We start from the raw sequence: 27,998 nt of genomic DNA on the forward strand, positions 1-27,998 counted from the left end.
AGCCACAAGAACATCTCCAAGTCATTTCAATTCAAGATTAATCTTCAAATCCTTTTCATGATTCACAAAATCAGTTCAAAGGCATGGCAAAATAAACTTTGCCAAGCTATATGAGAACAAGAGAACTTCGTCTATTGTCACTACTGATTGTGCAGGCAGAAAAATTGTGAATAAAAATAAAAGCCTTCGTCTATTGAGTCATTAAAATGTGACAGTGATGGATCAAATCTTGTAAACAGGAGTGATTCCAAGAAGGTGGAAGCATTTCCGCATCACTACTGCCGTTGCTTCACAAAGCAGGAGACGGCTTGCCTCTTCCGGTGAACCATTGACCTGTAGCAAAAAAGTTCATCTTTTAAGTGAAATCCAAGTATTGGTGCAGATAATGTAGTAGTCTGATATCACAATATTAAATAGAAACGTAGAATGTCGAGAATCCACACCTGATGAATGGAGTAGAAGCTGGTGAAGCGTTCAGATAAACTGTAGAGGTACAGACACAGAACGTTGGGCAACATGGTGGTGCAAGCTTCCTCAACCGTCTGCAAATCGTTCACACATGGATTGTGCAAAATCTTGTTACCCCAAAAAAAAAAAAAAAGACAGATTTTGAAAGTAGTATGTAATGACGAGCATGTGTTACCTCAGCAAATCGAAGCAAGTGAAGCCCCAGTGCTCGTTCTTCTGGATGATCCAATACTAGCTTTCCTGTCTGCAATAAGGCACATGTTGAAACGTTTAGAGTTATTCTTTATCAAAGTGCCTATGGTAAACTTATAACAGTCTTCTTAGGTGCTTGAAGATCCAGTAACTATGAAAATGTGAAATTAAATAGAACAAATGAAAGAGACAATTGAGTAGCAAGTAACAAAGAAAATTGTTATGCTCTCAAAACTAAATAGATTTTAAATAGCATCTCCTTGAGTATCATAGATGGAGACAATTGAGTAGCAAGTAACAATAAAAAATTGAGGCTGAAATACCTTTTTAAGCTCATCTATGTCTTTGCCAGACTTTCGGATGATTGAACAGATACGAGCATGTGCATAAAGAAGGTAAACGGCTGTATTTCCCTGCTCATGACATGTTATCAATAAAGAGCATGTGTAAGTGACTGACTTCATATAGCAAATATGTAAAAACTAGCAGGCAAATTTCATTACCTTGTCACTAAGCATGTCATCGAAGTTGAAAGTATAGCCTGTCGTTATGTTGTTCTTAAGGTCAGCATACCTTGAAAGAACATTTAAACAAAACCGCACGTTAGCAGTAGCATGATAATATTAAAATGTTCACTATCAGAACATCTGGTAGAACATTCATCACATTTGTTCAGCTTTTGATCAAAAAAAAAAACGAGAACAGAAATAATACTCACTTCACCGCACCATATCCAATTGCCTCAGCAGTTTGGTCCAGCTCCTCGGGAGTCCATTCTTTGTCCTTACCTAAACAGAGAGACAACGTTTAAAGGATGATTAAGACCACACAATAACCGAACAAAGTTAGTGGTTCAACAAATGACAATGCTGACACAAAGTTAAGAAGATACCACGCTCAATAAGGGCAGTTTTACTGCGAGTCTTGGCCTCATCTAGCAAATCAACTAGGCGGACTACATCTGAACACCGAGTTCTAAATCGTTTGTTATCTGCCCCGTTGACGAGACCAAAACCAACATGGTCAACTCTAGGGTAAGCTTTATCACTGTCTGGAAGCCATCCTGCTTTTCTGGCAGCCTGAAGAATCATAGTAGTAACAAGATAACCACAGTTACGCCTGACAGCTTTAAGCAAGACACGTTAAAAAACAATAAAATTATTAATAAAAAATTCCTACTTTGAAGAACATATTAAAGTGCTGCTTCTGGCCAAAATCGGTCACATATATAATCCAATCAGCTTTCTCTTCATTAAGCCGATACCTGGGAGATGCAGAGTTTAGCATCATTAGGCAATTCATTAGACAACATACAAGTTCAGGTCAAGCCACACGCTTCAGCAAATACATTACACAAAAACCGTAATATATAAAAATGTATCTTCCAAAAAATTGCTGCTAAAATACGAAGTTTATACAAGAAAAGTTAACATTACCAAAGAGCAGTCAGATCAGTTGAGGCATAGTTAAAACCACCGTCACTCTTTACAACAATGAGTGGGATCTTGAAGCCTTCGAGGAAAATCACACGAGCACCCTCACTTTCTTCAATCAGCCCCTTGCTATCCAATTCCCCAATCACGTTAGCGATATAGGGGTTGTAAAAGCTTTCTCCCTGTCATTGATCAACGTATTTTCCATTAACCATCCATGTACTTCTTTTGTATAGTATCGGTCAATCTCTTCCTTTTACCTTTTCTTCTAGCTCAATTTGAAGGCGCTGATAAACCTTGGCAAACTCGGTTCGGCTGATATCACAAATCTTAGCCCAAGCCTTACGGTATATAGGATCTCCACCCTGCACAGAAGAAACGGAAAAAGATAGAACAAGTGAGTAGTTAAAATCTTGCAACCAATGCAGCTGCATATTGACGCACTGCCAAACAGAAGAAAGCACCAATAATTCAGGTTAGAGACAAATGTTATTTACCTGTAGACGGACCACAGCCTTTTGTGCCTTTTCCTTAAAGTCCGGATCTAGATCAAATTTGCTCTTTGATTTTCTGTAAAACGACTGTCAGATAACATTTGAAGTTAGAAACTAAACTGCTTTATCTCCTCACATAGAGCGTATTAAATATTGGCTTGAACGGCTATATGATGTAAAGGCAGCTGACCTGAAGATCTCCAATAGCTGTCTCAGTCACACTATCCGTATCAGGAAACTTCTCAAAGAGGTACTCAATGAGCATGCCAAACTGCAGAATGAAAACGGCTTTTGTTTTTATTGATGAAAATTTTGGAATACAGACAATAAAGAGCCGGTCTCAAGCAGAAAAGTAGCTACCTGTGTTCCCCAGTCACCAACATGGTTTCTGCGTAGAACTTCAACGTTTGAGAACTCGAGCATGCGAGCAAGCGTGTCACCGATGACAGTTGGTCTTATATGACCAACATGCATCTCTTTTGCAATGTTTGGAGAGGAGAAATCAACTACGGCTCTCTTGACCGGAGGAGCAGGCGCCCATGTGTCAATTCCGTTTATAAGCATACTTTCAATACTCTGAATATTTAAAAAAAAACAATTACGCCGAAGACTAGAAAATGAGTATATATAAAGTGCGCAATACAAACAGGAGCACCTTAGCCATCCACTTGGTTGATAGTACAACATTAACAAATCCAGGTCCAGTAACAGAGCAAGAGCATGAATCCACCATCTCAGACGTAGGTAGATTATTTAAAAGGGCCTACGTGAAAAAAAAAAGGGAAGAAAACAATAGTTAACAGGCTAAACGCAACAAAGCCACAAATTTCAAAGAAGTAATCAAAACACCAACCTCTCCAACAGCTAGAGGAGCCTTGAACTGAGAATCCTTTCCTTTAATCATTGACCAGAGACCCATTGCATTGTTACTGCATCCAACAAGGCAACAGTATGATGTAAGCAAATCTAATTTAACCAAAACAAGAAAGGAACTTTAGTTTCCAACTGAGTGAAGTGAAAGAGGAAGCGCAAGAGCACCATTGGTAATCTCCGGATCGGTCAAGAGGGGAGGTAGAAACCACGGGCTTAACACCAGGTTGATCAGGAACCGTTGATCTCAGAGACGCATCAAAGAACTTCTCTAGCTGGCGTTTTAGATTCCCGGTGCATTCTTGATTCTTCTTCTGTCACACCACTCAATAAAATATCAGTCATGAAGTACACATGAATTAAAAAAAAAAAAAAAGAAAACGCTGCTTCCAAGAAGCATTAACAAGAAGAGGATGCTTACAGATTCCATGGTTGCCACTGACTTTGATTCGATTCCGAAGCAATTCTCTCAATACACCTGTCTAGGTTTACAAAAACCAACACGATCAGAATCAGTACACACGCAAAATAGCACACAGTGATCAGAAGCAAAAAAAAAAAATCGGATTAAGGCTACTGAATAACTACAATCTAAGCTCACAAACGTTGCAATTGAAATTAGTAACCATGAGCCTAAAGATCGATCGAGAAGCAATTGGGAGATATGTAAGGAGAGGAACATAAACCACACAGATAACGAGAGAAGATTTTTACCAGACGGAAAAGAGAGGCGACGGTGAGAAAGACGATTAAAGGAGAAAGAGAGACGACGCCTGTGTAGATGTAACCGGGAATAAATTAGGGTTAAGGTTATTGCCGCCATATCTTATATATTTTCCTTTCCTTCCTTTTTTTAATTATTTTTCAAAAAAAAAAAGGAAAGTAAATTATCTCGAAGAAAAAAAATGAGATGGAAACAGAGATCATACGGTCGTCGCTCTTCTTTTCCGGATCAATTTCAATTTTAATTTTTCAAATATTTTATATACAATTATTTCGTTGGATGTTGTTTTCTGAACTATGTATTTTTGTAAATTTATGAATATTTTATATTTATAGTATGCATAATAAAGAATTTGAATATTTTTTGAGTTTGAAATTTTTTTTTTTTTTTGATGACCCTGGTATCCGAATGCCTCGAGAGGAATCCGACTAGTGCCTAATGACCGTCTCGGAAATCTGGGCATTGCCCGCCAGAGAGCCCGTCGAAGGCATCCATTGAAAGTTTAATTGATGTAAACATTTTTGTGATGGTTTAATTTTTTTATTTGTATTTTTTGTGATAGTTTAACCTTTGAAAGTTTTGTATATATTTGCACTCTTATTTCTAATTTTTTATGGGATATAATAAATATTTTTCCAACGGAACTTTATAATAATAATCAGAGCATTTGATATTATATATGTTTTTTCTTTTGACTAAAAATATATTTTTCCTATCATTTTGTTTTTGTTTTTGAGAATTGGCTTTCAAATTAACCAAATCAAATGTTAATTAAAAACCAAAAACATAAACTAGATTTCAATCTCCTATCCACATAACCTAACCAAATCAAGTGTCAATAACCAAAAACAGAAACCAGATCCTAATCTCATCTCCACGTTGGCGGAAACGAATCGTGCCCGTAAATTAATTTTATATTTTTATCACGTCAAATTTTTCTATTATTTTACAAATCAAATTACAAATCAAAAATAGAATCTTGTTTTTAAAGTTTGTTCTAATTTAGTTTCTAACATTATGTCACTTCAATAATTTTTAACAAAGAAACACATAACTAATAGTTGTATCCTTAATATAAATCTAATTTAGTTTTTCGAATTTGTTTTTCACTTTTATACACAATCACATGCAAAAAGTAAAATAATCTTATCATAAACTAAGCTTGCCATCATTTGCATTTGTCATGGAAAGTCACCCTCTGTCGATAACTTGAAAAACCGTTTTTATATAACAAATCATTTTCTCTTCTCTTATGTGTTTGCTTCTTGAAATTTTCCGCGAAAAAATCACCAATTTCATACAATCAAATTTTGAATTGTGAGATGTGTCAAAAATGGTCTGTCTGATTGAATTGGAGACTTAAGGATAAGGAAATATTGGTGTAGAGAATCGGTTTCAGCGCATAGTTTGCTCTTCTCCTTCACCCTTCTTCTCACTCTCAAACTTATTCATGTTCTTTTTCAATCATGGTGATCAGTTTCTTTCTTTTTCGTAATTGTTGCCTTGACTTCTCTTTTGTATAGCTAAAGATAGGATAATTATATGAATCAGTTGATGTACCACTATAAAAATTGGATCCTTGTGTGTTTAGAGATATCTAAAGTAGAAGTTCTTATATTGTTTGGCTTTGATTTTTGCATTTTTATATTTATACCCTTGTAGCAGTTTCGTGCCGTGATTTTTCGTGGTAGATTTTGCTGTGTGTTCCATCTATGAAATATTTTGTGATTATCACCTTTGCTCTTTGTTAGCATCATGTTATTTTGTAACTTTTAAAGTTCTGGTTTGTGGCAGTGAGGTCATTTTCATTATGTTTTGGCAACGCCACTATTTGTTACTTTCAAGATCTTGCTTTGTGTACATCTTAAAGATCAATATGATATACCCTTTAACTTGTAATATTAATTGCAGCTGTGTTTATGGATAGTGTGTTTGTTTATGATAGATGGTTGTGTCCCTCACTCCTTGTGTTGGAATTGTTTATAATGAAAGATTTGGTTGTGTCTTACCATTGCTTGTGTGTGTTTATGGCTGGTGTGTTTGCTTATGATAGATCTCGATTTGGTTTCTTAGTTATTGTTCAATAATACTTACCATCATTTCAGAAAATTGTAGTTCGTTATATTTTCTTTTCTTTTTGTTCTTAGGAAAAAATGATTCTTGCTCATTTGTGTGATGAGCTGAAAGGAGAAGACTGAAAACAGTCATGTGCAAGGTAAAAAATCCATAATTTTCACTCGCCATTCTCTCCATCTTACTGGATTGGAAACAATATATTTTTATTTTCAAAATGCAGTCTTTACTCTATATTTCCTTTGCAAACGCTATAACTGCGAAATTGAATAATGAATATATTTTTTTGCATATTTACATTTTTCTCGAGAATGTGCAAGACATTTATGCCTAGAGATCAAGAAACTATGAGTGACGAAGCCATATGAGAAATATTTCATTTACTTTGATTCTTCACTATTTGCATGTGAACTTATCCTTTTTTGTAACACTTTTTTTTGTAACACAAATGTGAACTTATCCAAACATATTTTTTTGTATATAAGAGGTTTTTCCTATATTTTATGTATATTTACTTATTGTTTATTTTTTTCTTATATTGTATATTTACTTATTCTAATTTTCTTACTTTTATATCAAATTATAATATTATGATATATGTTTAAGGTTTATTTACTTATAAAAATATTTGAAAATAATAAAAGTGTACAACTATACATTTTCAGAAAGATGTTAGTGTAGTTTTTCCATTTCTTATATTGTTTATTTAATTATTATTTATTTTTATTATATTGTGTATCCCATTTACTTATTCTAATTGTTTTGCATTTTATATCAAATCGTAATATTCTATTTATGATAGATGTTTAATGTAATATTTCTATTTCTTAATCGTATATTAATTTACTTATTTTTTATTTTTCTTATATTATATATTTACTTATTCTAATTTTCTTGCTTTATATTGTATACTTATTTTTCTTATATTTTCTATTTACTTACAAAAATATTTGTAAATAATAAAAATGTAAATTCGTAAAAAATTTAAGATAGGTGTGTAATGTATTTTTTACATTTTTATATTGTATATTTACTCATTTTTACTTTTTCTTATATTGTATACTTACTTATTCAAGTTGTTTTGCTTTTATATCAAATTTTAATATTATGATAGATGGTTAATGTAATATGTCTATTTCTTATATTTCATATTTAATTATTATTTATTTTACTACATATTTTCAGATATATGTTTGATGTAGTTTTTCTATTCTTATATTGAAAATTTACTTATTTTTTATTTTTATCTTGTATATGTATTTATTCTAAAAAACAAATTTATATCAAATTTTAATATTACGATAGATGTTTATGTAATATTCATATTTCTTATATTTTATATTTAATTATTATTCATTTTCTTTATATTTCATATTTACTTATTATTTATTTATTCTTTTAGTAATGTTAGGTGGTATCTTTTGGGAAATATTACATTTTGTTTTTTTTGTAAATAATAAAAATGTAAACTAAATGTAAAAAATGTAATACTACCATTTATTATATTTTTATTCAAATTTTTGAATTTATTTATTCAACTTTTAAATATAAAATGGTAATAATACATTATGGACATTTTAATGTAATATTTCTTATATTATATTTTTTTTAAAAAGTAATAGTGACACGTGTCATCTTTCGGGAGAAGTTTTTTTCGATGATGTGGACGTTCCCTGGAGCTTCAAAAGACTATTTCTATTAGTATAGATTTTCAATTTATAGACACATACTATCCGTTTGGGCATTTATGAAATTCTCTTTGGTTTTGGTTTGGTTCTTTCGGTTTTGGATTCATTCCGGGTTATAATTATACAAACTGATGAATACCTGATATCGGATTATAATTGTGCTTTGTATCAATTTTTCCTTTATTTCATTAGTTCTTCTTTTTTGTGGTTGATTCTTTGTAGCTTTCTTGTATCATCTTCTAAATTAAATGCAAGTTTGTTTGATCAAAAACAGAGAAAATAATTTTGGATATTTTGTTTTTTTAGATATTTCAGTTTGTGAGTGGTATTTGTAAAATAGTTTAAAAATCTTAAAATTAAATATCATTAATATTTTATATATAAATTGTGTTTTACATATTCAGATATCCATTTTTTATTTGGTTTCAGTTTGGTTTTGATTTTTATATTCCAAAAATATAGGAACCAATAGATTATTTATTAATTCTTTTTGAGTTCGTTTTTATTTCTTTACTAGGTATTTTTCCCGCACATGCGGGAATAATCTTCTTATGAATAGTTATTTGTTTATCTTTTACTAATTCAAAAATCAGTATAAAAATAATTAGTTATGTTTTAAAAAAAATTTAAATCAAACACAAGATATATATATGATAAAAATCATCAAAATATATATGTTTATTATTATGATAAACCTTTAAAGCACTTGTATATAAGAAATATTTTATACAAATATGTTTTATTGATTAATATTTAATTATAAATTTTTCTATGTTAATGTTTTATAATAGAAATATTATTTCCAGATGACAACAATATATAGATATATAAGAATCGTCTTAATTTTTCAAAATAATATGTTTTATTTTGATGATCTTATCATATTAGTTTATATTCAATTAGATTATATAATTTATAATATAATATTATTAATATACAATTATTTTAATTATAATATAAAAGTACCGAAAATGAAGGAAAACATGGCACATAAACAAATGATTGATTGATATTTAATTGTAAATTGTTTTATGTCTTAATATTTTATAATATAAAAATTGTATTCAACAGATAATAACACAATATCTATATGAGAATTATCTTTAAAAAACTATTTTCGATAATTTATCACATTAATTTATAATCAATTAATTAATATAAAATATAATATAATATTATTAATATAAATTTGTTTATAAGTATATGATAATTATCTTATTTTTTCTAAAAATAATTTTTTTGATAATTTATCACATTATTTTATAATCAATTAGGTAATATCTAAAATCAAGGAGAATATGACATAAGCAAAATCACTTCATAAATAATAGTTGTTTTATTATTTCTTAATATTTTATAATATAAAATTGTGTTTTCTAGATAATAAAAAATATCTATATGAGAATTATCTTATTTTTAAAATAATATTTTTTGATAATTTATCATATTAATTTATAACCAATTAGGTAATATAAATAATTAAGATCTAATATTATTAATATAAAACTCGTTTATAAGTATATGAGAACTATCTTATTTTCTAAAACACTATTTTTTTGAGAATTTTTCACATTAATTTATAATCATTAGGTAATATAAAATATAATATAATATTGTTAATATAAAATTCTTTTTAATTATATAATAAGTTAAATACCTAAAATCATGGAGAACATGACACATAAGCAATTGTATTTTCTAGATAATAACAAAATATCTATATGAGAATTATCTTATTTTTTAAATAATATTTTTGATAATTTATCATATTAATTTATAACCAATTAAGTAATATAAATATTTAAGATCTAATATTATTAATATAAAATTCGTTTATAAGTATATGAGAACTATCTTATTTTTCTAAAAAAATATTTTTTTGAGAATTTATCACATTAATTTATAATCATTAGGTAATATAAAATATAATATAATATTGTTAATATAAAATTCTTTTTAATTATATAATAAGTTAAATACCTAAAATCATGGAGAACATGACACATAAGCAAAACCACTTCATAAATAATAGTATAGATATGGCTTCAACTTCCTTTTGGTTTTAATTAGGCTTAAAATTTATCATTGCACTTGAACCAGATTATACATAGGTTACCTAATTCAAAATGAGTGAACAAACCGACTTTCATCAATTTTCGGTTCAAATTTTGCAATCAATTCTATGATTTAACACTGAACCGTATTTTACACTACCCAACTACTTCTGTTTGGTTTAAAATTTTGCAATCAATTCTATGATTTCAGACTGAACCGTATCTTACGCTACCCAACTACTTCTGTTTGGTTTAGAATTTAATCAAAAAAAAAAATTACCATGCGGCTGTATGTCCAAGCCTCATTTTAACCATTATTGTTCGGTTCACTATCTGAATTAGTTTCAGGTGCAGAATTTTTCTTATAACGGTTCAGTTCGGTTCTCATATCTCGTTTGGTTTCGCTGAGGTACCTAAAACATTTGGTCCTGTTTAGGAGCATATTGGGACTAACTGTTTACTGTTTAGCCTGAGTTAAAAGAATATATGGTTCGGTTCATTCCTATATACGAATATAATCTAACTCAAAATTAATTAAACTAAAAGTCTGAACAAAAGTAGGCCTCAGAGATCTTGGTGGTTAACCAATCATCAGTGAAGAACAACGTGTTGTCCTTCATCAAGAGTAGCAAATATTTTCTAACATCACTGGCCACTTCAAAAAATATTGACAAATTCAAAATTCAGAATAAAATTGAAAAGTGAAAAAGGGGACAAAATTGTTTTAAATGATGATGAATCGGAAGTAGCTGGTTTGTGATCACATATTTCCCGAAGGAAATCAATGGGAATCCGAATGATTTCTTTCGTCATCTCTCATCATCAAAACATATTTAAAATTTCATAAAGACAATAAGCAGAACAGCAAAACCTGCTAAACAGACGACAAGGGATAGATATAAGAGACCAAAGATGCAAACATTAAAACTTAGGAGTGATGATGATGAGTCAAAAGTAGCTGGTTTATGATCACATCTTTCCACGTAGGGAAATCAATGGGAATCCGAATGATTTCTTTCATCATCCTCACCACCATATAGCTCCCCCCCAATATTTCGAAAAATTCAAAAACGAATACTAGCTATATCACACAGCATTCCAATTAACGACTAAAAGATAAAAACCATAGAACAAAGAAACGATAAGAGACAGAGTAATGAAGCGAGATACGACTATGCCGTTTTAGTTCTTAGCAAAGAAGCCATAAATATATACGACGACGATAAACGTTGAAGGAGCCCTAATCTCTGCGCTTGATGAAACGCTGCAGTATTAAGGGCTCATGGGTTTGATCTTCTCTTTGTGGGCCGAGTCTATTCCACTCCTGATATCTAATAAATACAACTTTTTCGCAATATGTGACATACATAGGTGGATAGGACGAAAACGTTTCGTGAAAAAGCCAAAAAAAAAAATAAAACTTGGCCTATACAGGTTTCGAACCTGTGACCTTCGCGTTATTAGCACGACGCTCTAACCAACTGAGCTAATAGGCCTGTACGTTCAACATTAGTGTGGAAAGGATATAACTAAAATTCGTATTAGAATTATCTTCATTTTATCTTCAGCATTTCTCTGTTTGCATGATAGTGTAAAGGACAACACTATAATATAATCTGAACTACTAATCACTTATCTCAGTTAATGCCAGAATCTTATTATATTTGATGCACCAATGTTACATTTCTACTATAAGTTTTGCCTCTGGTTTATAGAATTAAAAGATAAGTCTCGCTTCATATATTTTTTTAACAATGTTACAAAATAATTTGTATAATACAATCAAGGCAGAACATTTTCTTAGCACACTGCATTAACATAAACTGGAAATGAGTAAACTTCAAGGTAGAATCTATTGAAGATGTTCCAAGAACTCTGAGATCACACTGAACTTCCAGAAACCTGGAGAAGGAGATTAACTAACGTTTTAAAGATATGCCACCAAGTTGTATGATGATGATTATATGAAACAAAAACGTAAGCAAGACAAGACAACATTTTGATTATTACCCTGTCTCGAGCAAACTCCATAAGACTGCCATATGATCTGTCCCATATGCCAATGAAGAGAGACTCAGTGTCAGGACTAAAGGAGATTCCTGATATCTCACCAAAGAAATCAATCTCTTGCTCTTTCATGTATCCTGTGTCCGTGTTGTAAATGTGGACAAAGTCTGCCGCCTCAGCCATGGCCATGTACTGACCATCAGAGGTGAACTTGATCGAGCGGATGGCTCCGAGGTTTCCCTTTAAGACTGCTACAGATTTAGATAGATTCCTTACGTCCCATACACGGCAGGTCTTGTCCTGGTTCCCAGTGGCAAAGGTCAGTCCATCAGGATGCCAAGCTGATGCGAAGGAATAGTCTAAGTGGCCAGTTAACTTCCCCACCGTCTGAAAAAAAACTCAAAGATATATAGTCTGAGACTCTATTGATGCATCAGACAAAGTGAGTTAGCTGAGAAAATGTTAAAGTACCTCCCCGTTGTTTGAGTCCACCAACAAACCATCCAGGTCATCTCCCACGATTGTTAATAGTTTCCCATCAGGACTAACGGAGGAATGCTGCCATAATTTCAAATTCAATCACCAAAAACACAATCAAATGGTGAGAAGTTAAAGGAGAAGTAAGCTCACATTAACTGGCCAGGGGCAATGGAAGTGCTGGACTAGCTGATAAGTTTCCATATCAAAGTTTCTGACTCCACCGTCATTACTTGAGACCATGAAATGAAGTGCACCACTATATACAAAAATTCATTAAGAAGTTCCTTATTTTAGAATCGGTTACTAAACTGGGAAGGTCCTAAAACATGCAACATAGCAAGGAGAAGTGATACCTAGAGTTCTTGTGTATATTAACCGAATTAGTTATGGCGTTTTCTTCACAAGTCAAGCGGTAGCAGAAGCTCACACCAGGCCTATCAAGATGCTGCATTCAGAAAAAAAAAACATGAACAGATATGATTTCAAAGCAGATTCTATATGCATGAATCAGATCAAGCTAACCTTGCAAATGAGTTCCCCAGAAAACCCACCAGCAACAACCATCCCATCTTTTACTGCCAGACTGCTAACTTGTGTCTTCGAAAACCCTTCCAGCAAACTTCCAGGATGTTCCTGAACAAAAGTCATATCAAGAACAATAGGCTTTGAGAAATCAAGAAAGAAGAAAGAAAAGAGAAACACAAGTTAGTAGAAGCTAAAAATGAGTTTGAGAAAAGCTCACACCTCAGAAGGGGTCACATGACCAGCAAGATCAAGAACTTCATCCCCACTACTTGTTAAAGAAGACCAATGAGTGATAGAGTGGTTGGACATCAGGTAAACATCATGGTTAGATGTAGCCCACACCAACTCCGTCAGCTGCAAAAGGGAAAAGAAGAACAAATCAGCCAATATTTAATAGATGGAGGATAGATGCAGAAGTAGCATTTGACAAACCTGGAAATGGAGAATAGTTGGTTTTACGGATCTAAAATTCTTCTTGAACATATAGAAAGAGCTTCCTTTCTCAGTCTTTAAACAGTCCTGGTTCCCCAAATGGGCAGAAACAGAGTGAGAACCCAAAGCAGGATCAATAGATAAAATACGAAATGTAACTCCTCAAACCTTCCCAGCTGCCTCGCCTGAGTTTGGAATGTTTTCATAGTTTCTATAGGATTGTAGCCTACTTTTTGTGTGTTCTTCTCTGGTGACACTAAGCTTATCCCATGAGATTCCCTGAATGTCGTCCTTTCTGTTAGGAGCTTGATCAGCAGTTGTATCAGCAGAATACATAAGATTCTCAAAATCTTTTTTTTTTTTTTGAATGAATGCAAAATTTATTCAATCAAAACTTTATGTACATCAGGTGCTTCTGTTTTTCCTTTGAAAAAAAAAATCAAAAAAATTGGTGCTAAATAAGACTATCCAGCTTCTTCCTCTCTTTCTTGTAACCCAAACCAGGTGGTCAATCCTTCTTCAAGATACTTCTTGCCTTTGCCTTTAACTGATAGCAGTTTGAGTCTCATCGTTTTGTCCACAAATCTGACTAGGCAACTGCTATCTTTCGGTTGCTCTCCATGCCTTCGTGCATTCCGTTCTCTCCACACTGTATGCATTGTGAGCTGCAGAGTGTACCGGAAAATAAAAGTTTTGGTGGGGTTTTGTCTTGGGTTGGATATGAGCTGCTGGATCTCATTCCAGTCCGTTGTAAAATCGTTTTGCAGAAGACGTCCCATTAGTTTTTTCCAGATCTCCCCTGAGTACCTACAGTCAAAGAATAAGTGGCAACAGGATTCCAGCTCTTCATTACACAACACACAGAGCGGGTTAATTGCATTGCTCCAATGCTGCATTCTGTCTGCCGTTTGTAAGATTCTCAAAATCTGCACCCAAAGTATCATTATCCTCCATATTTTCAGCTTCAGCTTCTTCACTGTGGTACTCAGACATGTTTAAAGGTCTGAAAAGTCTCAGAATCAAAAGAGAAAACGTTAGTTCAGTTCTGTTCCAAATCTGTGGTATCTCCAAGACACACAAGATAAGTAGATGGTCGTGTAGGATCCAACAAAAAACCATTTTCAACAAATGATATTAGAAGAAAAAAAGTATTAGTGGTAGTACTAGGATAAAGCAGAAACGGACTAACAAGAGTTAACAACGATCCGTTGACTTAAAGTATATACCAAAGTCAAGTCAAAGCACGGAAGCTAGCTGTAGAGTCACGTAGATCATCAACAACTCAGATAGCCTTAGACTCAGTAAAGGATGGAGAAACTAAAAACATACCTTGTTGAGTTGATGCTCTCAAGATGGTTTCAGGTTCTGATCTTCTACTTCCTTTGATTCACTAAGTTTTTCTTCTTTTGAAACTTCCGACTTGATTAAAAAAGCTTAATAATTATCACGGCAAATCCAACAGTACAAGGATAAGCCCAAGAAAATAGATTTGTTTGGATGAGAAATAAGCCTCATATAAAAGCCCTTTAAGGCATATGTTTAAATGGTACCCTTCATTGGCCTCCTCTGCTACCAGAAGAAGGGTACAAAGAAAACTGGACAATGTATGAAAAGGGAGGGCCTTGAAAATCAAATGACAATCCAAGGAGGCTTAATGTTAAATGGTATAGACATACAAGCAACCTATCTTTTTTTGGCTATGCAGCTTCTTCCTCTCGTCTCTTACCAAAAGTAAAGCTGGTTCAGACTCTAAACAAAACAAGAAAAGAACACATTCACGGTTTTAACTTGTACATTTGCCAGATAAATGTCTACTAAGCATCATACAACAACAGAAGGCTAAGGGGGAGAGTCTCAGTATGTGCCATGTGATCAGAAAGGAGTCTAGGCTTTCACCTCCTCATCACTAGCAGACCCTCCTTTCTCCTTCTCTGCATCCTCTTCTTTCTCCTTCTTACTACCAGCAGACCCTCCTGCTTTCTCCTTATCTGCATCCTCTTCTTTCTCCTTCTTACTACCAGCAGACCCTCTTGCTTTCTCCTTCTCTGCATCTTCTTCTTTCTCCTCCTCTATCTTCTCTTCTTCAGCCTCTTCAGCTAACTTGGTGAGCTCATTTTGGATCATCAGCTTTATAGATGACTTTCTTGGGGTGAGATCCTCTTTGAACTCCTTAGCTGAAATATGAGTAAAACAATGTGTTTTTACCAGAATTTAACCAGAAATCACTGAAGAAAATAATGACTCAGTGAAACCAATCTGTTCATACCAAGTTCGTTGAGGATGTCCGTGAATGTAGCCTGCAGAAGAACAACAATGCTCTTATAAGGCTATTTACATATAGAAGATGATTCACAGTGTGTATAGATATCTTATCAGATTTCAGAAAATGCAGGATTTTTCATATAACCAAGAAGTTTGCTCTGGAGAATCCCAAGTAGTTGAATATCAAAGGCTTAACATACGAACTCACCGTATTAAAGTCCACCCTTTTCAATATCTTAACGATTGCATCTTTCAGCACTTTATCGCTTGGCCCTTTGGTCTTTTCTTTCCCTTTTCCAGCCACTTTTACATCTAGCATAGGCACAAACATAGATAAACATGGTGTCAAAAGACATAAGTGGCTGCAATATTGGCTTTGCCTAGCTTATGCAAAACAGAGTACCCTGCACTCTCACACACACATGATGTATTATTCTACCTAAGCAGTCATCTTAGTAGAAGATAAAAAAGAGGATAGTATCCAAACCTGGCTTCTCTTTTGATGCAGACTTTGAAGGGGTCGAGGAGGCCTTGGTAACTTTTTCAGACTTCTTCCTCTTAGAGGACGCCTTTGGACTTGTATCACTGTCATCATCTGTCTTCTTTCTTTTTGCTGATGAGCGTTTCTGTGTAACTTTCTCGGGAGGGCTGGATTTTGCAGCTACAGCCGCTTTCTTGTTCCTGGCTCTCCCTGCTGGTTCTTTCTTCTCAGCTGAGAGTTTAGAACCACGTTTCTTCTTCGGCGTTTCCTCTTCAGATTCATCTTTCTCCTCGCTTTCAGAAGGCTGAGGTGCCTCATCCTCAGATTTATCTGGAATACCATTTTCATTCTCTTCCTCTTCTTGTTTTTCTTCCTCTTTCTCCTCTTCAGACTCATCTTCAGAAAGAGCTAAACTCTTTTTGGCAGCCTTTGTTCCTTCTTCAGACTTTCGTTGGCTCTGCAAAGGCAGTGGAAATAATATAGTCAGACCCTACTTGGACCAGTGATGGACAGTTAAAAGATAAGTAATACTGAGACTCTAAGCTAACATTGATACCTTTGCTGACCGTTTGGAGGATGAGCTCCCAGCTGCAGGCGAGCTTTTCTTGGGAGTTCTCTTGCGTTTTGCTCCCTTACTTGACTGCTTCAGCAGAATATAATAAGAGAAGGCAAGATGAATTACTAAATTTCAAATAGACAAACACCAAAATACCTTTTCTTTCTCATTAGCTGGAACGTCGCCTTTCCCATGAGGTTTCTTCAAAAACTCAAACAGTTTTGTGACGATATCTTCCTGTATTGAGAAAACATGCAACAACAATAAGTTGATGTATTTGATTGAATGGGGAAATGAATTATCATAGCTTTGGTTAAACCAGAAATGTCTGATCAATTTGGTCAACAAGAGACAAAGCTATCTCTATACTTTCAAATGAAGCCTAACTATTCACGCAGGAAAATAATGAATCTCAAGAACAAGAACTTAAGAGGTTAGTGACCTTTGTTGTAGCCTTGGTAACATGTATGTCAAACATTTCGCAAAACTCCACCAGTTTTTCTTTGATGCACTTTTCAAACTTTTCTTTTATCCTTTCTTTTGCCTTTTCCTGAAAATACCAAAGACAATTATATATAAAGCAAAGGTATGCATAAAATAATCTTCATGTGTGATGTTGTTCCACACCTCATTTCCATGCCAAACAAAACCTGAGAAGCCCAATATGTTTGTCTTGACCTGAGCAGCCTGTTAAAATATTAAGTAATGAATCAGATATTTATACATGATTAGCAGACTTGATGCGAACATGAGAGCTACATAACCTGAGTTCAAACAACTAGTAACATGCATGTAACTGACAATTTAGAATTAAGACTATTGGGAGTGAAAAAATATGACACTCACCTTCCCTCTCCTCCCACCAAATAGAATTGTGTGCAGCAACTTCAAAGTTTCTTCAGACTTCTTCCTAGTTACCCTGTAAGCAACTACAGAAAACATTCAAGTTATATCTATTTCGTTTCAACTACAGATTAGATGAGTAAAACAGAACCAATATATGTATTTGATTGTTGCTTGTGATTTTTAATGGAGGTTTCAAATGAAGAAGATTCACATAGCATGAACATACCGGTGGGAATATCTTTGAGATATGCGCCTGGCCCCTGTAGTATCCAAAAGATAATTATGAACACATCTTAGCAAAGAAGTTCTACTCAGCTTTGGAGAAGTATCAGCAAACCTTTTCGATGTGGAATTCTTTTGAAGAGTCTCTATCAATCACTGCGACAAGCCTCTCAACAGATTTCCGCTCACGCACTGGGCGGTCGGAGAAAGGAGTCTTCGGTTCTGCATCCTTTTTTTCTTCCTCGTTCTTTGTCTTCTCGCGAATCTTTCTGGCAGAACTGTTTCCTTTCCCACGCTTTTTAGTACTCTTGCTCTCTTCCTTATCATCACCGCTCTCAGCTTGTTCATCTTCCTTATCATCTTCTTTCTCTTCACCGCTCTCAGCTTTTTCATCTTCCTTATCATCATTTCTCTCTTCTTTCTCATCATTTTTGTCTTCCTCATTCTTTGTCTTCTTGCGAATCTTTCTGGCAGAACTGTTTCCTTTCCCACGATTTTTAGTACTCTTGCTCTCTTCTTTCTCTTCTTCCTTATCTTCACCGCTCTCAGCTTGTTCATCTTCTTTCTCTTCTTCTTTCTCTTCACCGCTCTCAGCTTTTTCATCTTCCTTATCATCGTTTCTCTCTTCTTTCTCATCTTCCTTTGCATGGTTGCTCTCCACTTTTTCATTGCCATTCTCATCCTCACTTCTTTCTTCATCTTCCACCTTTGCTTTTTCAACTTCCTCATCTTTCTGTTCTTTTCCTTCTTCAACCAAATCCTCCTTATTCTGCTCATCCACATTCTCCTCCTTGTTATTTTCATCAACAGCCTCCACTTTTTTATCTTTCTCTTTAATGTCTCCTGTAGTCTCATCGTTTGTTCCATTTTCCTTCCCACCTTCATTTTTAACATCCTCATCTGATTCTTTCCCAGCTTTCTTCTGGTCTGCTTCGGTGATATCTGCCTCTTTACTCTCTTCTTTTTCATCATCTCTGTCATTGTTACCATCTCCAGATTCCACATTTTCCTTCCTTACAGTATCTTCCACTGTACCACCTCTAGAAACACCATCATCAGTTTGCTCTTTCTTTCCATCCGCATCTTCATCCATCTCGGTGGCCTCTGTTTGTCCCTCATCTTTGGTGACAGTAACGTCCTCTTCCATTTTTTCAGTCTTAGCATCGTCTTCATTTCTCTCAACCTCTAACTCTTTATCTTCATCCTTCTTTATCTCAGCATCTATCTCCATTTTCTCAGGTTCAGCCTTCTCCTCATCCTTTTTAGGTTCTTGTGTTTCCTTGCCTCCAGCCTTCCCCTCCTCTTTTTCTCCTTCCGTAGCCTCTGATGGCTTTTCAAGAGAGCTAGTCTTTGTTTCTGTTGGCTCAACGGTTGCCTTTGTATCTTCTTCCCCCATTGTTAAAACAGTTCAGTAGATATTTCCACCGAAAAAGACTCCCCGGTGTTATCAAAGGCTGCATGATTATCAAATTTGGTGAGATAGCAGAATCCTTGAGACTACATCCAAACAGTAGCAAAAACAGAACATCAATCCCATCAAAAAAAAACTTGTGAAACGCGTTGACTTGGCAAAAAAAAACATAAAGCCAACAAGAATCCTAAAGAGAAAACTAGTTTAGATCGCATGCCTGTTCCATAATTATCTCTATATTAAAATTTTAGATCTGAACAAAGAAGATCAAAAAGGAGAAGCTTGAGTGAAGAACTACAGATTATAGAAGACTTTGAAATCAGAGGTAAGGCATTAGGAAATCAAATCTATTAAGGGTTTCATTGTTTATCCTCTTTTCATATGCATCCTGAAGAAAAATATAAACCAAGAAACCATGCCAGAAATCTACTAAGCCTACACCACATGAACTCAGAGAAACACACACAAGACCATATTCTCTTCACTTGAACCCCTCAAAATTAGTCAAATTCGTACATTTCGCAAGTAAATTTACAGCACCAAACAGGAACATAAGGCAGTATAGATTCTCACAAGATCGAAATTCACAGATCAAAGAAGCACATGAGAAACCCTAATTTCTCGTCTCACACAATCAAAAGAGCATACGACTTCGAACCAAACCAAAGCACGAAATATACAGTTTGACAAGGATCTTTTGCAGTATCATCCACAGTGTTTTCAAGAATCTCACCTCACGAGTTGAGTTCACTTCTTTTCTTTTTGCCTTTCTCTTTCTTCGGAACAGAACCAAATAGCTTTTTTTCTTTAGTTTATGTTATGTGGAGAGATAAAGAGAAAATGAAAAAAGGATTCGGACGCAAAACCAAATTTTAAATAGAGTTAAATGCCACGTCGGATATCTGAGGAATCATTCATCACCGTCCAGTTCCGATGCTTTAAAGAGACTTGTTGAATGGTCTAGATTTCATCAAAGATTGCATCTCTCGAGGATCGATGACGATGGATTCTTGACCACAAAAAAGGACAAATCATCCCTATATACTAAAAGCACAAGTCACATGGCCAACAAAATTTTGACATGTGTAATTATGCTTTAAAATAATTAAAATTCAAATTAAAAGCATTATTAATACTGTTTTTTTCTCAGACGAAATTGTATTATCGGTTTCTAAATTGTTTCTCTCCAAGCCACGATCTCCACTTCTCTCTCATATAAACTGTTTTTTTTTTATTATGGTAAAAATTAAATCAGTTCTTCAAGCGATGTTCCTTAAAAGCTTTCTTCTACAAATCCCAGTTGTTCAGCGACGCAAAACAACTAATCCCTTAAATCTCTCCTAAACTTTCAGTATTGATCTTAAACAGGTTTCTTTGTAACTTTTTCTGGATCAGTTTTTTTTTTATTGTTCATTGCCTGGATTAATACTTCAAAACCCACTATCAACAATTTTTTAGATTGATATAGCGGAATACAGTCATTTTTAAATTGATACAGTCATTTGCTTGCGTCATGGATTGTGGAGGTCGAGTTTCAAATTGTGTAGAGAAGAAATTGACACTGGTGTGATTTTGGAGAATGTACGTGTATTAATGGTAATGTGTACGGAGTTCATATGAAATTTATGCTGCAAAATCAAAGTAAAATTGTAGGATAAATATTTCTATTGTATAATTTTGAAATTATTTTAATTTGCTGCAGACATATACGGGATTCTGAAGAAGCATCAAAGCTGATACTGATTTTGAAGAAGAGTTAATGGATGGTATAGGAAGGTAAATCGAAAACGTTTTAACCATTTATGTGAAATTGTGTTTTTGGTTTAAGGTGTTTATTATCTCAAATAAATTTTTCAACTTTATTGCATCCTCTTCAATGTCAGGAAAAATAGGCATTAAATTCAGATAATCAATTTATTAAACTCAAAGGTATTTGTTACGTTCTCTTTCTCGCATATATATACATATAATTTCTTAACTATGCTTTCGCATCAACATATCATTTAGATTAGAGTTTCTAATCGAGTTTGCATGGTTTAGTCATGTCTGATGTGTTGCTTATCAGTTATGTCATTTAGTTTAAAAGGTATAGCATCATACTTTAAGTACTCAAGATCATCTATTCTCAAGCTAATGAGTAAATTAAATTTAGAATTTAATATTATTTTTTCAATTGTTTACTGGTTTTTATATGCAGATAGAGATACTAAAAAAGTATTTTTTTGTAACTGAGTAAATAAAGTATTGGTAAGCTAGAAAACGGCCAATCTATAATTTGTACTTTTCTAATGCTCTTGGGAATGAGGTTTTTTTAACTCTCGATTTCGTTGCTTTTTAAATTGAATTGCAATCTATTTAGCCTTCCCTTATTCATATATTGACGAATAGTCTGATTTTCTTAGTGTGATATTGGGAAGATAGACGATACTGTGATTTGGCTCTTAAAGTAGTTAAGTTTAATAGCTAAAGCTCATTGCAGATTCTAGACATTAAACTATCATAACAGAGGTATGGTTTTATTTAATGTTCCTTATTACTGCTTATAGTTTGCAATTAAAATGTGCTAAGACTGCAATCTGATTTCATAGATCTTGGTTGAGAATTATATAGACGATATCAGTTTTGCTGAAAATGGACTTCCACCTGTAGGTTTCAAGGCCTTCAATGGCATAACATAAGTTAGCAAGAATGAGAGCCTCTTTGATTGATAACAATGTAAGCGCACCAACAGGATCATGATCTACTGCAGCAACTAATAAAAAAATAGTTTTGTTCAAGAACTTCAAACTAATATTTGTGCTCCAAGAGCTAATTTTAAGTGAATTTTTACAAACAAATTAAACTGTTTTCATATGTTTAGTAGTCAGAGATAAGTAGGTTAACATTTTTTATGTATACTAATCTTTTTCTGATTAAACATGTAATTTTCAGTGTATATATAACTGAAATTTGGTTTTATATAACAATTTCTTTTACTGTGCGTATGCACAGGATCAATACTAGTACTAACTAAATGCGCAAAACTTGTGTACTTCAGGACCACTCAGTAAGATAATGACTTTGGTCTTTTAACAAATTGCACAGAAAATGTGGATGATCGCGACTTGTCCAATCTGGAGAAATCATATAACAGTCTGAAGGATGGTAACCTTATCTTGTGTTAGTAAGACGATGAATGATGAAAGAGTTCTTATAGTAGTATTATACTGATAAAAAGCATTAACATCTTGTGTGATTTTACAGCACATTCAAAAACAGGTGACAAAATACAAATATTATATTGGTGGGGATATAAAGTTTAAATCAAAGATCAGAGCTCCTCTGTAGTGAAAAGAGGAATCATATAGAAACAATTGTTTTTGTTTCATTCCATTCCTAACCTAAGAAGAGTTGTTGTTGTTTCCGTTTTTGTCTTCTTCTAAGGACCTGATTGTATTCTCCCTATGTTGTTGTTATGCGGATACGGGTAAGATGAATGGTTGAGGGACGAGATGTCACCATTTTGGTTCTCGTTCTGGGTTTCTCTAGGTCCATACTGATTATTCATACCGCTGTTTAAGCTAGCATAGTAAGTTGACATGTGAGGAGGAGCTGCATGAACAAACCTGAATCCGACTCCTCCATTTGGGTGAGTTTGGTTGATGACGAGTTGTTGGTTCTCGTTGGAAGTGTGGTTAGGTGGTCCATTAGACGAGATTCCTACACCCAGGTTGAGGCTTATGGTGTCTGTTTCATCTGGTGGTCTGAACCGAGGCTGGATTTCATGGTTGCTGCTAGATTTTGAAGTGGGGACATCGTGATTGTGTTTGCCTTCGTATGTTGTTATTACAGCTTTTGGGTCATGTGATGCCCTCTCCACGTGTTTTCTCACTGGGCATCCAGGAGCTGTGCACTTGTAATAGCTCCTGCAAATATGTCAGATGAACATTACCAAATAGTCTCTTAACATCACTATCTCCCATTCCCAAGAGAATCAACACTTTTAGGCACAAACGAAACAACTATCCCTTGAAGACAAAAGACTAAACTGTTCTAGCTATCATCTTAAACTACAAGCTTTGCTTGTGTATGTTCGTTTGAGTAGTAAGAGATGAACCTTGGATTTGGGTTTCCCCTGACGACTTTCTGCCCATATTTACGCCACCTGTAACCATCATCAAGTATGTCAACCTCACTCAGGGTTTGAACAACAACCCTAGGCTCACGGATAGGTTTCACGAGTGGAGTTACTTCCATGGTCCCATCCAACCTCCTGCATACAAGGTAAAAGAAAGTTTCCATCATGTTCCAAAGCAAACAAGCACCTGAATATCCTTTCTTAAATTCTAGTACCTCCGTTTTGTATATGGATCATCGTCCTCCGCCTCATCTTTATTCCTATTTGACGCTGCAACGTCTCCACCATCGTCTGTTGTAGAAGGTACTTCAGTGTTACCAGTTTGCTCAATGGCTTGAGACAAGTTGTAGACGCCTTTCCCTGTACTCAGAAAGAAAAAAAAAGGAACATATGGGGTTATACATATTGTCAAGGGAGGTTACCATCTCGGCAGAGTCATTGGAGGACTACTTACCAACCCTATCTTCTTGTGCAGACATACCAACACCACCAGAGTTTCGGCGACCAGGCTGAGGTTTAGGATGGTCATGTGTACCCTTGTAAATAATATCGGTGATGTGGCCATCATGAGACGTTTCAAATAGCTTCTTCACTTCACAGTTAGGATGTGTGCATTTGTAATAGCTCCGGGGGAATTCACTCCCTTTGACATGCTTTTGACCATACTTTCTCCAGTTGTAACCATCGTCAGCCAATACCGGAGGCGGCGGCGCACTTCCCCTGGACTCGTTTTGCGATGTCTGGACTGATTCTTCTTGATCAGACCCCGCCGGGATATCTGAGCTCGTCGGTGGCGTCTGAACAGGAGGAGTAGGCCGGCTTTGCTCACTTGAGGAAGCTGCTGCAGCCTCAGTGATGGAAGAAGGTGAGTGTGAGGATCCATGTCCTCCCTGGACTTGAAACTGTACTGGTGAATCCCTTTTATGCTTGTCAAGCTCTGCATACACCTTGAAATCAATAAAGATATTTAGACAACTCTACCATGACAACAGTATACAAGGAAGATAAGAACTTTCAGCTTGTGGAGATAAGGTTCTTATCCAAGCAAATATCAGCCGGTATCTGGAGTTTAGATCGTATCCAATCTCTGAACAAGACATACCATAACAAGCATTTAAAAACAGCACTTAAGTGGGCAAATACCATATTGGAAGCAGGAGGTCTGAATTCAAATTCACTGGACTTGTGCTCGGTGAAAGTGTTCTGATGGAATGCCCTCCCTGTATAAGAAGAACTTGAGCTAACATGCACTGGTCGGGGCTTGAACAGCGAACCAGTAGTAGGGGAAGGCTCTGGCTGAAAATTAAAGAAAGTTCACATATCAATGACATGAATAAAACATAATATATATAAAACAAAAGACTTAGAAAATTTCATTTTTTTCTGAAATGGTATGCAAATAGGATTTTTGTGAAACCTGAAACTGATCCATTATCAATAAAGATGGCTATGTTTCTGACCCACTCGTCTAAAAAAAGAAGAAAATTCTTGTTCAAAGATGTAACTAATAGATGCAAAATGGTGTTGAAAAGTGTGTTGAAAACTAAGTATTGGTCATGCAGGTGAACCAGATTCTTCAGGTTGAACAGAAATGTCAGAGCAGGATTTACAGTCAAACATTAACATGATAGTTGATTTATAACACTTGAATTTGCCATTTTGTGCATCCTATATGGTGATCACTGATCACTTTGATATTTGAACATAACTTAAGCTAAAGGCCTAGATGGTGAACATGAAAAAAATACTCACACCGACAGAATCAATATCTAAAAACAAGCAAATAAAACTCCTTACACATTTAACAGGAAAAACAGTTAACAAATAATGGAAAAAGACAAGAGCAGTACCAAACACAGGGAAGATCAAAAATGTGTAGAAGAGAGATATATAATATTTTTTTCTAAACAAGTCAGAACCAATGGAAGATGATATAAAAGAAAAGGGTTTATTCGAGAGAACAATGTGGACGGACACAAATGCAGAGAGAGTCTAGTAACGTGAAGAATCAGAATCTGAGCCAAAGCCACTACTACTTAACCTAAGGGCAAATCACTTGTTTAAAAAAAAAAGAGTAAGAAACAAATATGGAAACACAAGTCCACTGTTATTTCCTTATGTGCAAACCCAACTAGCAACCTCCCCCACTAAGCACTACTACAAGAATCTTAGGAGCATGAAACAGTGGTCTGAATCCGAACTGAAGAAACGCAAAAACCTAACAAAGTTTATCTCTTTTTTGGATAATGAGAAAGTTGACTGAATCCAATTCCAAAGCTAAACCTAATTTCCCAAAATGCAATCAGAAAAACCTAATTTTTTTTTCAATCGAAACCACAAAGTGATGAGAAAAGCAGAGAGCTTTCCACAAGAGAGAGAGAGAGAGAGAGTAGCTGCTGGTGATTAACCTTGATGTTAGAGATGAAAACTGGAGATTCAAGAAACGACGTCGGACTTAACCCAGGAGGAATCGTGATGTTAGTATTAGTAGACCTCGAGATCGGAAGCTTTGCAGGTGACATCAGCTTGTACCTAGCTCCTCCTCCTCCTCCTCCTCCGGCTGAATTGTGTCTGGCCGTTGGATCTACCGTCGCCGAGCAATCGACCTCCCGGTCATTGTTAGCTTGAGGGTTCATTTCAGGTGAGAGGGGTTTTCAAGGGGGTAAGAGAAGAGTGTAAGAAGGAAAAGGGAAAGCTCAGCTATGGCGGAGGATTGGAGAGCTCTTTCTCTCTCTCTCTTTGTGTGTTAGTGAAGATGTTGTCAGAACGATATTGACTTCAGACCGCTCTTTCACTTCAATTGTTTTTGCCTTTTCTTACATTTTATTTTCTTTTGTCTTTAATCTTTTTATATTATGTTTAGAGCAAATGACTTAAGTGGCGACTAAAACAGTTAAGACAAAATAGCATATCATACAAAATCTCTAAAATAACATTAATTAAATGATAAGATGATAAACTACTTTAAACACTAAATAACCTCGTCTTCTAAACATAAAATCCTAAAATCTAATCGTTAATCCCAAAATTTAAATAAAATATAAAAATAATAAATTTTAATTAATGCTGTTTAAAAATTTATATTATATTTAAAATAAAAACGTATTTTAATTGTAGCTTTTTATTTTGGAAAGTCATTTTTGTAGTAAGACAACAGCAAATAATAAAATTTGTAGTTTGAGGAAAAAAGAAAGAAATACACCCTTTTTTTTTGAAACAAAATACACCTTATTCAGAAATTAAAAACACTAGAAACCAAAATTTACTTTTTTTACTGTCAATAGTCGGATCATACACTTTCGGAACCAGAGCCATCCTAACCTCCCAAGTAGCTTCTCAAAGTTAAACATTAACATTTATCTAAATTCGAGCTCTACCATTACATTTTTTTCTGCAAAAGTTGATAATACCTTCTAGGGACTAGAGGAGATTACTAAGAAAATGACTATGGAATGTTAAATATTTTTTTGTATCATTTAAAGTGGTATTTAAAGATTTTTATTTTATTTCATAGTAAGTAATATTTTCATTATTTTAGATAAAAATTTAATAATATTTGATATTTGTGACCAATTATATAATACATCATCTTTTTCTATTGGTTAATTTCATTTGACTTAATGATAGTTTATGTAGATAAGATAAGTTGTATAAAATTTTGTACTTTTTTAATAGGGACTTTTTAATATGTATGCATTTACCTTAACTACCACCTAAAATGAAAGAGAGGAGTATTAATTATTGTTTTTGGCTAATTACTGGATGTAGATATATATATATATATATATAATTTGATACTTATAAACATCATCATGCACAAAAGGAACATTTGGGGTAGAATTTTGCCTCCGCACGCACACGACAAACTGTCTATTGATTCTTCCGTTCTATTTTTTAGAAAAGTTTAATTGATAATATACCACATAAGAGAGGCTGAAAACACCCACTTAGCAGAACATTTTCCTTTTTTTTTATCAACAGGACATTTCCCCTTATTGGAAAAGATCAAATGTCAATAGAACAGAAAATTAAAATAAGTAATTTTTTGTAAACGAAAAATAAGTAAAATTGATGCTGAAAATATAGTATTTTATCTTCTTGTAGTTGTAGGGCATATGATTCTTCTTTGCAATATTAAAATATACCAATCAAGTACCTAATATCTTTATATTCACGTGTCGTGTATAATCATCAATTCATTATATGTCAACTTTAGACATATCAATTGGGTTTCATTCATTACACATATCAGTTTTATTAAAAATGTGAAGGTCTTATATATTGTAGGTAGCAATGTGCAGTAATGTTTTTAACACATACTTTCTATATAGAATAGTGTGGCCACGTTATTTAATATCAAAGACTCAAGTAGAACGTGGTTTTGCTCGTCGAAATGTCCGTGCTTCAATTTGTGTAAGGTCCATCCTAAACATCTTTAAAAACAGTCAAAGAACAATTCATCAAAGTAAAATGATTATACTTAGTTATATATACTTATATATATATATATATATATATGTATCACAAAACGATTTCCCTAAGTTGAATAATATATACTCGATGCTAAGTAATTAACATTAATGATAAACCTTAAAGATAATTTTTAGCCTAAATAATATGTATATCTATAATATATCTTTTTGCTTGAGAATAAGTTATCTAT

The 27,998-nt window shown here is 34.1% G+C and overlaps 4 protein-coding genes, 1 long non-coding RNA gene and 4 other non-coding genes across 12 annotated transcripts; 1 reads left to right on the top strand and 8 right to left on the bottom strand.

Annotated features, from left to right (window-relative positions):
• Position 1: 1 nt before the first annotated feature.
• Positions 2 to 4,259, bottom strand: LOC108821874 (arginine--tRNA ligase, chloroplastic/mitochondrial). 2 transcript variants are annotated; one of them, XM_018594862.2, is made up of 18 exons: positions 4,172 to 4,259; positions 3,879 to 3,939; positions 3,626 to 3,771; positions 3,441 to 3,516; positions 3,243 to 3,350; positions 2,948 to 3,163; positions 2,778 to 2,858; positions 2,591 to 2,674; positions 2,354 to 2,458; positions 2,097 to 2,275; positions 1,840 to 1,924; positions 1,553 to 1,739; positions 1,379 to 1,448; positions 1,164 to 1,233; positions 984 to 1,073; positions 644 to 712; positions 444 to 542; positions 2 to 333 (listed from the first exon to the last, which is right to left on the bottom strand). In XM_018594862.2, the coding sequence occupies exons 2-18, from the start codon at positions 3,885 to 3,887 to the stop codon at positions 223 to 225; spliced, it is 1,785 nt and encodes a 594-aa protein (XP_018450364.1). In that variant the 5' UTR covers positions 3,888 to 3,939; positions 4,172 to 4,259; the 3' UTR covers positions 2 to 222. The 2 variants fall into 2 exon arrangements, with proteins under 2 accessions (XP_018450364.1, XP_018450365.1); XM_018594863.2 differs by having other exon boundaries at positions 3,879 to 3,935; positions 4,172 to 4,257.
• A 6,297-nt stretch (positions 4,260 to 10,556) lies between these two features.
• On the bottom strand, positions 10,557 to 10,650 carry LOC130499329 (small nucleolar RNA SNORD24). The gene has a single exon (XR_008938207.1). It is a non-coding gene; the product is annotated as a small nucleolar RNA SNORD24 (small nucleolar RNA).
• An 80-nt stretch (positions 10,651 to 10,730) lies between these two features.
• Positions 10,731 to 10,816, bottom strand: LOC130499280 (small nucleolar RNA R12). The gene has a single exon (XR_008938160.1). It is a non-coding gene; the product is annotated as a small nucleolar RNA R12 (small nucleolar RNA).
• A 123-nt stretch (positions 10,817 to 10,939) lies between these two features.
• LOC130499279 (small nucleolar RNA R12) lies at positions 10,940 to 11,026 on the bottom strand. The gene has a single exon (XR_008938159.1). It is a non-coding gene; the product is annotated as a small nucleolar RNA R12 (small nucleolar RNA).
• A 392-nt stretch (positions 11,027 to 11,418) lies between these two features.
• TRNAI-AAU (transfer RNA isoleucine (anticodon AAU)) lies at positions 11,419 to 11,492 on the bottom strand. The gene has a single exon. It is a non-coding gene; the product is annotated as a tRNA-Ile (tRNA).
• A 212-nt stretch (positions 11,493 to 11,704) lies between these two features.
• On the bottom strand, positions 11,705 to 14,931 carry LOC108822234 (uncharacterized WD repeat-containing protein C2A9.03-like). The gene is made up of 11 exons (XM_056991695.1): positions 14,770 to 14,931; positions 14,352 to 14,443; positions 13,609 to 13,775; positions 13,441 to 13,527; positions 13,228 to 13,362; positions 13,006 to 13,116; positions 12,837 to 12,928; positions 12,634 to 12,739; positions 12,475 to 12,561; positions 12,007 to 12,390; positions 11,705 to 11,898 (listed from the first exon to the last, which is right to left on the bottom strand). The coding sequence occupies exons 2-11, from the start codon at positions 14,431 to 14,433 to the stop codon at positions 11,878 to 11,880; spliced, it is 1,272 nt and encodes a 423-aa protein (XP_056847675.1). The 5' UTR covers positions 14,434 to 14,443; positions 14,770 to 14,931; the 3' UTR covers positions 11,705 to 11,877.
• Positions 14,932 to 15,069: 138 nt separating this feature from the next.
• On the bottom strand, positions 15,070 to 20,059 carry LOC108821875 (DEK domain-containing chromatin-associated protein 3-like). Of its 2 annotated transcripts, none has more exons than XM_018594864.2 (12): positions 19,952 to 20,059; positions 17,923 to 19,261; positions 17,812 to 17,845; positions 17,586 to 17,668; positions 17,367 to 17,426; positions 17,182 to 17,289; positions 16,896 to 16,976; positions 16,740 to 16,823; positions 16,190 to 16,640; positions 15,911 to 16,014; positions 15,707 to 15,737; positions 15,070 to 15,614 (listed from the first exon to the last, which is right to left on the bottom strand). In XM_018594864.2, exons 2-12 carry the CDS (start codon positions 19,201 to 19,203, stop codon positions 15,325 to 15,327), a joined length of 2,607 nt encoding a protein of 868 aa, XP_018450366.1. In that variant the 5' UTR covers positions 19,204 to 19,261; positions 19,952 to 20,059; the 3' UTR covers positions 15,070 to 15,324. The 2 variants fall into 2 exon arrangements, with proteins under 2 accessions (XP_018450366.1, XP_056847674.1); XM_056991694.1 differs by having other exon boundaries at positions 19,899 to 20,015.
• Positions 20,060 to 20,388: 329 nt separating this feature from the next.
• LOC108821876 (uncharacterized) lies at positions 20,389 to 22,445 on the top strand. Of its 2 annotated transcripts, none has more exons than XR_008937932.1 (3): positions 20,389 to 20,814; positions 20,921 to 21,933; positions 22,303 to 22,445. It is a non-coding gene; the product is annotated as an uncharacterized LOC108821876 (long non-coding RNA). The 2 variants fall into 2 exon arrangements; XR_008937933.1 differs by lacking the exon at positions 22,303 to 22,445 and having other exon boundaries at positions 20,921 to 21,147; positions 21,868 to 22,291.
• Positions 22,391 to 26,148, bottom strand: LOC108821877 (probable WRKY transcription factor 20). Its single transcript, XM_018594865.2, has 6 exons — positions 25,744 to 26,148; positions 24,479 to 24,631; positions 23,790 to 24,282; positions 23,551 to 23,695; positions 23,315 to 23,470; positions 22,391 to 23,123 (listed from the first exon to the last, which is right to left on the bottom strand). The coding sequence occupies exons 1-6, from the start codon at positions 25,969 to 25,971 to the stop codon at positions 22,637 to 22,639; spliced, it is 1,662 nt and encodes a 553-aa protein (XP_018450367.1). The 5' UTR covers positions 25,972 to 26,148; the 3' UTR covers positions 22,391 to 22,636.
• Positions 26,149 to 27,998: the final 1,850 nt, after the last annotated feature.

Source organism: Raphanus sativus, chromosome 8 (assembly GCF_000801105.2).
Source record: "Raphanus sativus cultivar WK10039 chromosome 8, ASM80110v3, whole genome shotgun sequence".
In the NCBI taxonomy this organism is placed as follows: Eukaryota; Viridiplantae; Streptophyta; class Magnoliopsida; order Brassicales; family Brassicaceae; genus Raphanus; species Raphanus sativus.